At 41.5% G+C, this 13,522-nt stretch overlaps 1 protein-coding gene across 1 annotated transcript in view; it reads left to right on the top strand.

Annotated features, from left to right (window-relative positions):
- MYO10 (myosin X) overlaps positions 1-13,522 on the top strand; it is a 162,740-nt gene that overhangs the window by 60,880 nt on the left and 88,338 nt on the right. Inside the window, 1 exon segment of the mRNA XM_066186412.1 lies at positions 10,162-10,320. Coding sequence (XP_066042509.1) covers positions 10,162-10,320 — 159 coding nt within the window.

Raw genomic sequence — 13,522 nt, 5'->3', positions numbered from 1 at the left:
GTAGAATCTTCACCCAGAGGGTGGTTGGGCACTTGAACAGGCTTCCCAGGGAAATGGTCATGGCAGCAAGCCTGACAGAGTTCAAGGAGCATCTGGACAATGCTGTTAGTCACATGGTTTAGTTTTAGGTAGTTCTGCTGGACTCCATGATCCTTAACGGTCCCTCCCAACTTGAGATAGTCTATGATCTGTGATCTCTGCAAACTCATACAGAGCTTTGTACCGTCTCTCAATTAGATTTTTTATTCTTGTAACATAAAGACAAAAAAATCCTAAAACTATTTTTTTTTAACAAGCAAAAATGAGAGTAGACCCTTATCTAAATTTCACTGAAGTGGATTTAAAAGGACTTGAAAATTAATCCCTCAAAGATAATTTCAAGCTCCACCAGTTCACTCTTATGCCAATCTCTTGCCTATTCTGCTTCTCTGGAAACAGGTCAATACATAAAAATCTAAAAGGTGTTTCTTTAAGGCAGGAAGGTCCTATAGGAGCAGGCACATGGCTGTTATGAACAAAAGGTTGTTTGGTTAAAAAGCTGAGTACAATCAAATATTGTTGCTGTGAGGCACACAGTACTTACACTAGCAAAAATCAAACCAGGATTTGGAGAAATTAAAAAAAAAGTAACTGAGGAAAACATAAATTGAGAGTTTTATAGTTAAAAGTTGTCAGGAGATCTGAAAGCTGAGATTGTGCGTTTATGGACTTCCTCTATACGTATGCAAGTTGTCATGTCTTTAATTCACAAACAGCTTTAAAAATGGTCCATAGAGAGGGGGTTTTTTCCCCTCAGCACTAATGCCTGGATTCATGACTAATGCCTGTCAGTATCCTATTCTTGCTCTATATTATTTTTATGGCCCCAATGTATTTAGGGTGTCTCATGACGTTTACACGCCAGTTTCAAGTAGAGCATTAATTTGTTGTCTGACAACCCTTTTGTGTTTCCTCTGACATTCAAGTCCTCCCTTGGGTATGGGCAGAACAGACAGAGAACTAGTTGACTGACAGCTGGACTGGGGTGCACCCCTGCCTGTGTTTCAGGGATTGGACACTTCGAATTCAAAATGAAATGCATGTGTGTGTTGACAGCTAGGACAGGGTGGTTCCAAAGGGCCAGATCTTCCTGTGGGGAGGTGATGGGCAGGAGAGGGCACCAGGAGGGAAACTGGGACCATAATAGCAAGACGCAGAAGAGTGAGGAAGGGAGGAGAAATGACTGGAAATAGGGGAGGTTTTGCAAGAGGAATTCAGAGGTGGAGTTGGAGGTGGAAAGCCCTGGAGGAGAAGTATACTTTGCACTGTTGCCAGTGGTGTAATACCTGCCGGAGAAGAAGGTGTGAGCGAATTGGGTCTTGGAGGTTACTGCTCGAGGCTCTGTGGGTGGTGGCTTTCAGAATGGAGGTAGTTGAGGGTTGTAAGACCTTGCAGTCCTCCCTGACTGGTGCATTGCTGTAGGAGTGCACTGGATCATGCTGCCAGCAGCCAAGTGCAGTCTGTGCTGGCTCCTCTCCAGCCTGGCTCCTGGCCGTGTTAGTTGTCTCATGGCTGGCATGAGGGTGGCCTTGGCCCTGGAGCCTGCTGGGGTGCTCCTGCAGGTCTGCCAGCTCCTGGCACCCAGCCAGTACTGGGTGAGCGAGCCGTGAACTGGAACAAAACCTTCGGTGCCTGGCTGCCTCTGACCAGAGCTGAGGGGTTGGTTGCTGCCTGGTAGGAGGGGTGAAGGAAACCTAAGTGCTAAATTGTCTCAGCACATGGAAATTTACCATAAAGACCATCCATTTCCATGCAAAAACCTTTCTTCTGTGTCTGTTTTCTTTTCAGTCCCTCCCAGCCCTCTGCAGCAGCAGCCTTGCAGGGGGAGGAGCACCCCAGCCCGGTGGCTGTGTCCCCCTGTATGGGGGGACCAGCTTGCACTGGGTTGATGCAAGGACCTTTCATCCATTACAGCTGGTGTTGTGGTAGAGCCTCCTTGGTTTTGGCAATAATACAGTGGTGATAGATGCCAGAAACTTTCTTGATGGGAGATTCTTACCAGGCAGCTGTGCCTGGCAGCAGCTCCCTCGGTAGCTCCTGTCCCTCTGTGCCCGACTGCATGCAGGTGGGACAATTCCTACAGGGTTTGGGCGTCACTGGCACCCACAGGGTTTGAGGGCTACACCAGCAGCCCAGGCAGGGTCAGTTCATGTAAAGTGTTGGGTTGAGAAGAATGTAGAGGGATGAGGCCAAAAGGCTCACAGTAGCATTGCTCAGGTTTTGTTTGGAATCACAGAGAGCATCGCAGAGTGTCGCCTTCTTTGGTGAGCCTTCATTTGGGACAAGGCTTGCTCTACAGGGTTGTTCCTCTAGAGCTCCAGCTCCTGTAGAAACATTGCCTCTGATTTCACTGCTGTGGAGTGCACACAGGCTGCTCCTGTTCTAGTCTTGGAGATGGTCCAGTCAGCTATCTGCAGGGCTTTTTCCTTTTTTATTTTGTTCTTAGAAAAAAGACCTATTGAGATTAATGGCTTTGTGTCTCAAAAAAGCTGGTGTAATTTGTAGGCTACTTATTGACCATAGTTGTTCCACTTCTTGATAGTGGGGCATATTATTCAAATTCAGCTTTGTTCATTCAATTGCAAATAGTCATTGTTTATTTCTGTGAATAAATACAGAATAAATACAAATTTGAAACTGAAAGTTTCACTTGAGCAGTAAGTAATGTTGAGAGGAAAGCTAATGCTTTCAGTGCCTGGCATTGTCCATAGACACACTTTTCCGTTGTGTGGAAAATGATGGATAAAGGGTGAGAGTTTTTAGTGTTCTGGTCTTCCTCCTGTGGAGACCTTCAGATTTCACCCCCTTGTCCTTTGAGCTAGTTAAGGTGATGTGCACTGAAAGCAAAAGGAGTGATTGCCAGTACATCTGTTTACTGGTTGCTCCTTACAGTAACACTGATCTGGGAGTGCCTTTGGTGGGGAGTCCCAAGACAGATGGAGATTGAAGCTATGGGGAACATGGGCCCAGACCTTCTGTTTCTGTGCTACAACACAGGGTTTGCTCTCTGCCTCATGTCACAGTGACGTGCAAGTCAGAGCGTCCTCCATGGGTTTCTGTGTGGCCAGAGCTGGTCAGACCTTGCTGCTGGCTGGCTGCCTGTCAGGGAGCTGGAGACAGGTGCTGGGGTACAGGTCCTGTGTCCTGCCCTAGCACTGCTTCACTTGGTCCAGCATTGTGGGAGAGCTTGGGCAGCTGCAGTTCTCTCACTTCTTTGTTCACAAGCAGAAAGGAGAGCTTTTGCACAGTGGAGAAGGTGCTGGTGACATGTGAGGGATGTTGCATATTTTCTGTAGTACTGCAGTCGCAGTGTTTATAGGTGGGCTTCTTAAACTTTGAGCTTTGTGGTGTCCACAGGTGCTGTAAGTTATACAAGGTCACTTGGAAGGAAAGTTAAAGATGCACCTTTTTGTTTTTTCCTTGTAAGAATTATATGGACTGCCTAGAGGCTTAGCTTACAGTAGCGTAATCTACATAAAATGGATGTGTTTAGTTCAAATTAAGTGTCTTAATTGTCTGTGTAGGGAAGCCCAATGGAAGGGTCATAAGTGCTGAACTTGTGATTAGAAACTTGTTCATACTTGATGGCAGAACTCGTCTGTGAATGGAAGTGGTTCAGATAGTGAAGTAAACTTGAAATACCTCCTGGGGAATGGGCACTACGTGGGAAGTGTTGATCAGACAAGATTGTTGACAGTGGTCAGCACTTGGAGGAACAACAAAGAGGCACAATTTAGTGGGTTGCTGAGCTCTGCTGTGTCACTGACCAAGGCTGTCATCCTGGCAGCATGTTTCCCCTCATTGTGGAGCTTGGAAGCAGAAAGGGATATTCTGTGTGGGTGTGAGAACCTGAAAGTTGTAGTAGGAAAGCCATTGGGGGAGGTGCTGCAAGTCATTGCTGGTGCTGCTGCTGCTGGAGGCTGGGGAGAGGGTGAGGAAGGCTTCAGGGCAGGCTCCCAGCACCTGAACTTGGGAGCAGCTACTGACACAGGTGTCCCAGGCCCCAACGAGTCTGAGAAGTGATATGAAGTGGGGACTGAGAGGAAGGGTTTGAAAGGGGGTTGATTGATAGGACAAAGAACAAAAACTGAAAATGGCAGGAACCAAAGTGGGCAGAGGGTAAGGATAAAATGTAGGATTACAATTTACAGGGTGTGTGTTACTCAACTGATTGGGTAGGTACAGTGATGTGCAAAGTGGTCATTTAGACATATTCCATTACAGATCAAGATTCACACCTATCAGGGGAGGGAGGCTAGGAAGTGCAATGCTTACCAGCAAAAAAAGGGGAGAATTTTACAAAACAGGTGGGAAATAGGCTGATTCTCAGCTGATGTGTTTATGGGATAGTTGCTTGAAGAAAAGGCCAGAAAGTCACAGATAGCAGATTGGTAATATTTTTTTCTTGACATCAATAAATGTTTTACATAAAATTAATTCATTTTCTTCCATAGTTTCATAGGTAAGAAACTTCATTGTGGACTTTTCTGGCTACTTTGATTGAGGTTAAATTACATTACATCAAAGCAAACCTTGGGCCCTGGTACATCTTGTTGTCTGAAAGATTATTTTGGAACAACACAATGAGTGTCTAAGGTCAACTGTTACAGAAAAATAGGAAATTACTGGAAAAAAACATTACTTGGATTGTATTCTTGTAATGATTAGATGTCGAATTTTACAGTATCAATAGTTCTTCTGCTTTACGTTTGATATTAAATTCTGTTAGATTAATAAGAGAGCATCCTTGTTCTGTATTTTAAGTATCTAATTAGACAGTAGATCTCTCCAGGAAAAAAGGGTAAAATACTACATTCTTATTTTTGTTTTTAATCTCTGGGTCCTTGGACTTATCATGATTTATTTTTCTCCCTGGAACGCTGCATTCCACAGCTTGTAATGGCCTCCTTTTTCTGCTTGGACTCATCTATAAAGACATTTTGTAAGATTTATTGCATTCTTTTAACTTCTTAACATGAGGGAAACACAAATGATGATCCTCAGTTCCGACCAACAGCAGAGAATGAAAAAAGAATATTTTTAAGTGGACATTTCTATGTAAAGTCCTCTGTGTTTTGCTGGGCTATGCTCATCTGTGCTGGGAGGTTTGTGACAATAGGCAAAAAGATGCCTCAGAAAACAGAGGGCAATGATGTCATGAAAGTATGAACCAAGTCCTCTAGAGCTACTCTTGAGTCATGGATTTTCACGGACATCACGGTAGCCATTGGGATTAACCCTGTGAAGAGTTCACATAGGACGGTCCACAGGACAGCAACAGGAACTTTACTTTTTGGCTTTGGTTTTCGGGTCAATTAGTTTTGCTTTCTGGTGCTTGTGGACTGCCCAGATGCTGTAGCAGCTGGTTTTCTAGCATCACAGGAATTGCTAAAAAAATTTTGACTGTTTGCTTGTGTATTTTTACTTTGTAAAGCCATCTCTGGGGTGACTTCTGTACAGTAGCTCTTTGTTTTCACTTTTCCTGTCATACTGAATTTTATGTTTACCGTATTTTACATTATCCTTCTGGTTATATGGATCTGAGCAACTTCATTTAAATTGAGTGTGTGACAAAATTCTAATATTTCTGGTTTATGTGTTTGGATATCAGGATTATCTTCTGTAAGGCCCTGCAGTTTACAGAGTACATCTAGGGTTGATAAAAAAAAATTCTTGTGCAGGAAGGAGCAACCGGAGGGGGTTGGTTGCTCCATGTCTGTTACCCCTACCAGTAAACCCTCTGGATTTATTGTAACAAGACTGACAACAGGGATGAGTTAAGCTGCATAACCATGCCCAAGCAGGCAGTACTTGGCATCAGTCAGTCAGTACCATGTTCAACGTGTGTTATTAATATATGGCACTGACCAGCTGATGCAGTTGCTGCCCATGTGGTAGGTAATGGGTTACTGTGTAGAAGAGGTTGTTTTAAAATGCTTACAATATGTGAACTCTTCAGTAGCTGACCTTGCATGTTTTCAGAGAGCAGTTTCAGTAATGATCTAGCTTGTGTCAGGGTTTCCAAGGTGCAAATGAGTCTACTTCTGCCTTTAAATAAAAATCTTGCAGAAGTCTCACTAAAACAGTAAAGGTTGTAATTCAAATACCAACTTGTTGATCAGGAAACTTTTGGAGTAGCTTCTGCCTTCCTCCCATCCAATATGGGTCATCATCGTCAGACCAAAACCTCACCTCCTTGTGAAAAACACCCTGAGAGTTTCAGTTGTGTGTAGGCTCAGTGCAGGCTCGATATTCCGAGTGTGACTTGTAGCTTTTGCAGCGAGTGGAGATTGTGGGGTTTTTTTCAATGTACATAAGCACTTAATTCAGCATTCTTCTAAACTCACTTGACTCAGCTGTTGTGAAATCTCTTGATGCCATTTAATGATCTGAGGGATCAGGGATTTTTTAAAATTTGGCATCATGTAACAAAATGGTACCATAAGAGAGAAAGCATATGTACTCCTGTTGTTGAGAGCCTACTTTGATGTACTTTGCTCAGTTAATTTGTATTACAAATTACATCTTTTGTTAAAACATAATTTCCATTAGATCTTGAGCTTAGGGGTATTTTTTTCAATGCAGAAAATTAATTTTACATTGTTTTGTGGCATTTCCCTTAAATGGAAAGCTTGAAAGACAGATGTTTTTCCCCACATGCCAGATAATTTGTGCAGGATAGCATTGGTCCTCTGGCTTTTTAGGCCACTTCTTCATTTGGGTCCATTTTTGGCATGTTCATCACAGCACTAGTAAGCTGTGGTAGGGACAGCAGGGCAGTTTTGAAGGGTTCTCCTTTCTCAGTGAAATGCACTTGATTGTTGTTAGGCTGAGTTTGCTGTTTTGTTTTACATTTCTTAAGCTTGTTCTTTTTGTCATTGTTCTTTGCATTGGTCTATCCTATCTCAGCCTCTAATTTTCATTTCCAGAATAACATTGAGAGTTCTTATTTTGCATGCTGTCTCTTTAAGGTTTAATTTAGTTTTCCATGTATTCAGCATGTTTGTTATCTCGAACCATTTATATCTAGAAAGGAAAGAAGTTTTTGCTGAATTCTCATTTAGGCTTGTCTTAAATCTTATTCTAGTTTCCTGCATATTTCACTTGACCTTCCAGAAATGCTGGGAGGGACCTTGAGGATGGATGTTCCTGCACTCTGACAACAGGGTCCTCTTTAAGTTCAGGAGCCAACTTGGTCGTCTTCCTGTTCTTTGTGCTGATCCTGCAGCATGGCTCTGGGTTCCTATTTCCTGAAGATTTCAAGTGCTGTAATATTTCATAACATGATCTTCTAGTTAGTAATGATAAAGTTCAAGGTAGTTTTTCCACGTCCTTATCCTAATAAAGGCGTGATTCAAGATGAAATAAAACACAGCAGGCCTTTTAGACCTTGAGGAGCAGGGCTGCAAAAAGCCCATTTTATGGAGATGAAGTCTGTACATGTGATCCTGCAGCCCTCTCTCATGGCTTTGATCTTGATTTTGATCAAGTGTTACAGTGGGTTTAAGAAATCTGAGGGACACATGGTTCTGGCAAAAATTAAAAATGAAAAGTAGCTCCGCAGTTTTCAAGAAGAGCTCCTTCTCCTCTCTTATTTGGGTTGCAGCCATTATTAGAAGCTGGTGTGTTTTCTAGCCAAGTGATGCACAATCCTATTTCTGAATCAGCTCACAGAACAATTTTCTTACCCAAACAAGAAGGCAGTGTGTGGCAGAGATGGAAGTATTAGAACAACTAGACTGAAGAAGAGAGAAGAGTGAGTTTGAGTGGGAAGGATGAATATGCAGAGACCATCTTCTGTAGTGCTGCCACATGCAAGTCATTTGTCATGTTATTTTTCTTGGTGTTTGTCTGTGAATTCTTTACATTAATAAACATGCTGAGTGATGTATGGGGTGCTCTGCCTACCCTACTAACCACTCACCGAAGGGTAGACAACACAAATATGGCGATTATCCTCCTAGAAGTGATATTTTGCTTCCCTTCCATATTCACATGAGATGCACTCATAGGATATGTATCACCCTTTTTTGGTTTCCTAATTCTCTCACTGAGTCTGTTTTTCTGTATCTGGGATGATACATAGCCTCTGCTAAGTTGCTTACTTTTCTAGGATTTGCTCTCCTTATACCCCTTTTATTTCCGAATCATTCAGCTTGTGGTATTTTTGTTCTACAGTATGACCTTTGAGTTTTCCTTTTTGGTTCTTCTGACTAGGAACTGCAGTTTATAACTTTTGAGATGTAATTATCTCTAATTCCATTTACAGTTTGAATGGTTAGTCTTGGGACTGCTAACACAGTTTTCAGCCCCAAAAAGTTTTGCTATCAGTTGATGCTCTTCACATTCATTCTGTATATTAGATGCTCTGTCTGAACCGCATGCTCCTACAAGTGGCTGCTTTTTCCATCTTGGCAGGGTCCCTCTGCCCTGTATAAATCCCTTTCCTGTCATCCATATGGTTCTTCACCACAAAATAAGGCTCTCATCTCTCCATGTCTGTCTTTTTCCCCCAGCCAGGGATTATACCTGGGATGCTCAAAACCTGTTGGAACTTTCTGATGGTTTGCTCACATACCCTGTTGATGTCAGTGGCACCTCCCTGCTCCTGTAAGAAATTTCTTTCCTGGATCTCCTTTCTTCCCCAGCCTTCCTTCAGTATGCTTTGTGCTGGTGCAAGTGCTGCTGCACCAATCTATAACGGTGTGATGGCCTGTGCCACCATTTGTTTTGTTTAGGATACTATTTTAATGAAGAAATGTCTTCAGGCTGTACTTCTCCGTCAGCTGTTAGGATATCCAAGTACAGAGCTTCAGTGTTCAGTCTGATCTGCCTTCAACCCCTTGCTTCTTCAGCTTCTCTCACTTGTCTCAGCAGGACAGACAACATCACTGTTTATCTGGATGGCCTCCTACATAATGTCACTTGTTCGGTGAAAATCCTCTGAGGGGTTTCCTCCTGCTGTGCAGAGGTGGCCCCTCAGGCACAGCATGACCCCCAGCCCACAGCAGTATTCCCACAGTGCTTGCTGGTGCTTGGCTGACAGTTATAGCTCTGCTTCTGTTGGCTTCATAAATATTATTCTATAGGATTTTGGAAGGGTTTGGGTTTTTCCGGTGTTCCATGTTAGTGTTTCCACAAAGTATTTGCATTAATTCCATGCTTTGACCTCTTAACAGTGAAATGGCACCATTAGCAGGGACAAGTATTGCCTGAGGAGCATTGGCTATGCCAATGTGGGCATATGTCTATACAGATGAGGTGCCAAGATGTAAATTTTCAGGAAATGGGATGCTGAATTCAAAATCAATTGTTTTGTAGTCTTTTTTGATGATATTAGTCTTCATAAAAGTTTAACTATATTGAGGATGTGTACATCTTCTTGCATATTTGAGATAGTTTTACAGAAGATATATAAAAGTGTTTTCCAACCAAGTATTTAAATTCTTTTTAGAGCTTCTACTGTTTGTTAAGGACTGGCTTCAGAAACTAGTCCCAAAAGTCAATTAACAAATCTGTTGGCTTATTCATTTCTCAATATCTGCTGCACAAAGAACTTAAGAGTGCTACTCGCATTTAGAGTAATGACTGTTTCCTGATTGGAAAGTTGAGTGGAAACATTTAAGTGGATTTCAGATCAAATATATGAACACTTGCAGCCTATTAGAGCATTCATTTTAATTTGCTGTTTTGCACAGTCAAGCATTTCCTTCTAGAGCAATTTGAGTGTAAGTGGGTTTTACTGTAAGAGGTGGTTTATTGTTTGGTTGGTTTCGTATTTTTGGAAATGGTTATTGCTTGGTTTATTTTTCTCTTGATAAAGTCTAGCAGTAACCCAGTGTGAAACAAAATTGCATTTGCCCTCAAACAGAAAAAGCCCTTACAATGCTCAGTGTATTGTTAGTATGTTCTAGTTTCATATGGCCCATGTAGGTATTTGGGGCTTCAATCAGTGTCAGAGAAGCTTTAGAGGAAGGTATCCCTGCCAGACTATTATGTTTTGCAAGTCTGCACACTGATAAGCTGGATAGGGGATATGAATGGGTATGAAAGCTCCATTCTCAGACAGGAGTTTTTCAGTGTGTGCTCTGATTAACGTTGGTTTTGTTTCCCCTCTTTCAGGTATTCACTTATAAACAGAGCACGATCACATACCAAAAAGTAGCACCTATGCATCAGACAAGCACAGAGAGCGTGGAAGACATGGCAGCCCTCGTAGATCTCCATGAAGGCTCCATTATGCACAACTTATTCCAGCGATATCAGCAAGATAAAATATATGTAAGTTTTTTCTAAAATTGAGAAATGTATCCAGAGGGAAGGGTTTTGAATGTCTAAGTGCTGTGTGTGTTTTGCTGTTCTGTGCTATCTCCTCTCTTAATATTTTCCAGTTCCTTGTGTATCCACATAGAGCTGAAGCGTGCCTCATATAGGGACTTCTCACCCACAGTGATGGAAGGAGAAGGTAGCTCCGGCTGGACATGCAATCCCTTGGAAATCTTGAAAAACTGGCATGTTACATACACTTCTACACTTTCAATGGCAGGCTTGTGTAAGGGTCTCTGTCTTGGTTTAGACAGACAGGTATCTTCCAGGGAGGGTTGGAGTCTTGGCTGTTAGGCAAAGATTTTGGGAATAGGTATAGCAGTTCTTTACTAGGGATTTAAAAATACAGATGTTGTAGTACAGAAGAATAAGCAAACAAATAAACAAACAAGAAATCCTAGAAAACCCTGACAGAGTCAGGAATACAACCTGACACCCTGTTGGTCAGGGTGTTGGAAGCAGTCCAAAATAAGCCCTCCTGAGTGGCAGATGTGGTTCTGTTGGAGTAGAGATGGTCCCGTTGAAGAAAAAGGGTCTAGTAATGGTGAGATGGGTCCGGTCTTCCTCCAGGGATCTGGTGGAAAAACTGGATACCTAGTGGGACTGTGGCTTTTTTTTATCTAGGTTAAGATGGTTTGGCTCCTCCTCCCTGTGTGGAGCAGCTTACAATAGTGCAGTGTAATGTGTCATGTCATTGATGAACTCTTAATGGTCCATTAGCAGAGGACATTCCCATGGAAGTAGTGAAACAATGAAGAGAGATAAGTAGCACTCCACCATCTGATAAGTGACACTGACCCATTTGGGCAAAGATAAGCAATTCTGCTCCACCCAGATGGAATAGAATAATATGCTCTTTACAAAACCCATGACAACTCGTTTTCCTCTTCTCCTTTAGACTCTGCCCTAACAACATGTGCTGTGTATGTCACCAGACAGGATCTGGTGGAACTTAGTCTGTCACTGCCGTTTGAGATCCTGTCAGGCCAAATTCCAATTCTGATTAGCTTTGCCTCTTGTATTGTAGTAGAAAGGTTTTTATGAAAGAAGCACATGATTGTCAAGCTGTTAAATAAAAGATAGTTGGAGTTTGGGGTCTATGAGAACAGACAGCTGTTTATCCTTTTCCAAAACTAGGAATTAGTCCACACAGAATTCCTTTTCTTAACTTTGTAATGAAGATTTTTATGATTAGATTTACCTGCTTCTTCAAAATTTTCATTAATCTTGAACTGCCTAAATACAAATCTTTCCTGATTCTGGAACTGCACTAAATATGCAAAAGATATGAGGAATATTAGCAGCTGCTACAGGTTGCAAAATTGCACTTTTCAGTGGTTCAGTGGTTGGCAATTTTGGTTTGGGTTTTTTGCTAATAATTGCAGAACACAATTTTTGTTTCATCACATGTCTGGGCCCTTGATTTGACCACATATATGCCTTTTTTCAAGCTTCATCTACTGAGTTTAGCTTACTTATTTAAATATTTACATATCTAAGTGAAAAGATAAACTTTTTCTGTATTTAAGATTTGATAAAAAGCAAAAATGGGCACAAAGAAATAATATTCCTTTGCACATTACCCTGAAGTGTCTAGCATGGGGAATCCTCAATACTGAGGCAGCTATCTTTACACAAGTCTTTATGTGTATTTTTTTCTCAAAACAAATGAACTTTCAGAAAAATCAGCAAACAAAAAATGAATAGCATAAATGAACAATCCTGCATGCTTGAGGAAAAAATGTAGTTGATAAAAGTTCCGTTTTCTATCAGTGTTGTTAGATTAGCGCATGGTCCTCAGTGTGAGTCAAAATTTAAAAAAAATGTTTCATGATGTGCAGTCACATAGAGGACACGCCCCCTTTTAAAGAACCATGAAGTATGAGTGTGATTTTTTTGATGAGGCATAGAACAGCCTTGTTCTGAAAAGACATGTCCTAGCTTCTTTCTTAGCTTGTCAAGGCAAGTTTAGGGTGTTCTGATCCTTGGTGCATAGTGTGGTGTACGTTTCTAGACAAACAGGTTTGTGTGCTGTTAATGATGACAGATCTGCAGTTGCTATTGACTGTGCATTGTCCCTTCAGTTTTGCTAATTTAACTGCTTACTCTTTTGAATCCATCTGAAAAATTATTGGAAAGGTGGTTGGAAAAAAACCCTTGTGTTTTGAAATGCATATGAAAACCTCTCTGTTGCCCTGTATGTGTAACCAGGACCTGAGTATAGAAGCGTTTTTTTCTCCAATCTCATTGGTACCCCTACTGCAGCAATAGTAGTGTTTTAGCAGGAAAGGGCTTCAGGAACAAAAACATCACAAAAAACTGATTAAATGTCTTGAGTAATTTAATGAAAGTTCATAAATATAGGAGCATATATTTTAGAAGGGGGTGTTGTCATTGCAAAAGGAGGTCTGTCATTTAAAGCCAAAATTTCTTCACTATATTGAGAAATTCAATGATATTTTAATGTTTAATATTAAAAAAACCCAAAACAAAACAACAAAGAAAACCCACTGAAGAAGCATTAAACTTACCTCTGTTGAAGGTTACTTTGCAGCTGATCATTCAAACTTGCTCAGTCATTCTGCTTTGGGACCAAACTAGTTCTAGTATAGGATAGAAAAAAACATTGGAGTTTATGCCAGGAACCATCAAAACTTTCCAGATTATCCATTTGTCTTCTCCCTTGACAAGGAATTGCTTCATCATTGTAGTTCACGCATTGTCTCTTGTATCTGCCCCATCACCTTGGCTGTATCTGCCCCTGGTGCATTAGGGGTAAATTGGGAAGACATGTACCACTCTCCACTATGGATTTAGGGGCTGATCATCCCATAAAAGACTTCTTGCCATCCGCGGATACAAACAACCATCTAATTGCTGTGTTCTTGCTTTGCCTTTTTACCTGTGCACCTCCTTGTCCACATCCTGAGTAGAAGAGAGATATGCAAAGATGTATGCTGTCATTTTTTGAGTTCTGTGCTTGTTGTATTACAAATATATTAGTGCGGTTCTTGAGCATGGCAGCATTTTGTTAGTTTTCTCAGTGGCATTGAGACCAGAAAGCACCTTTTTACCTTCACAAAGAATACATTTAGTTGGAATTTCAGTTCTGATGCTTGCTTGTTCACACACACATAAAAACTTTATCAAGTGCAAT

This window comes from Chamaea fasciata, unplaced genomic scaffold (assembly GCF_029207755.1).
Source record: "Chamaea fasciata isolate MVZ Bird 193981 ecotype frontalis unplaced genomic scaffold, bChaFas1.0.hap1 SCAF_1, whole genome shotgun sequence".
Lineage (NCBI taxonomy): Eukaryota > Metazoa > Chordata > Aves > Passeriformes > Sylviidae > Chamaea > Chamaea fasciata.
The sequence above is the reverse complement of the archived record's forward strand: the minus strand, read 5'-3'. Positions and strand labels throughout refer to the sequence as shown.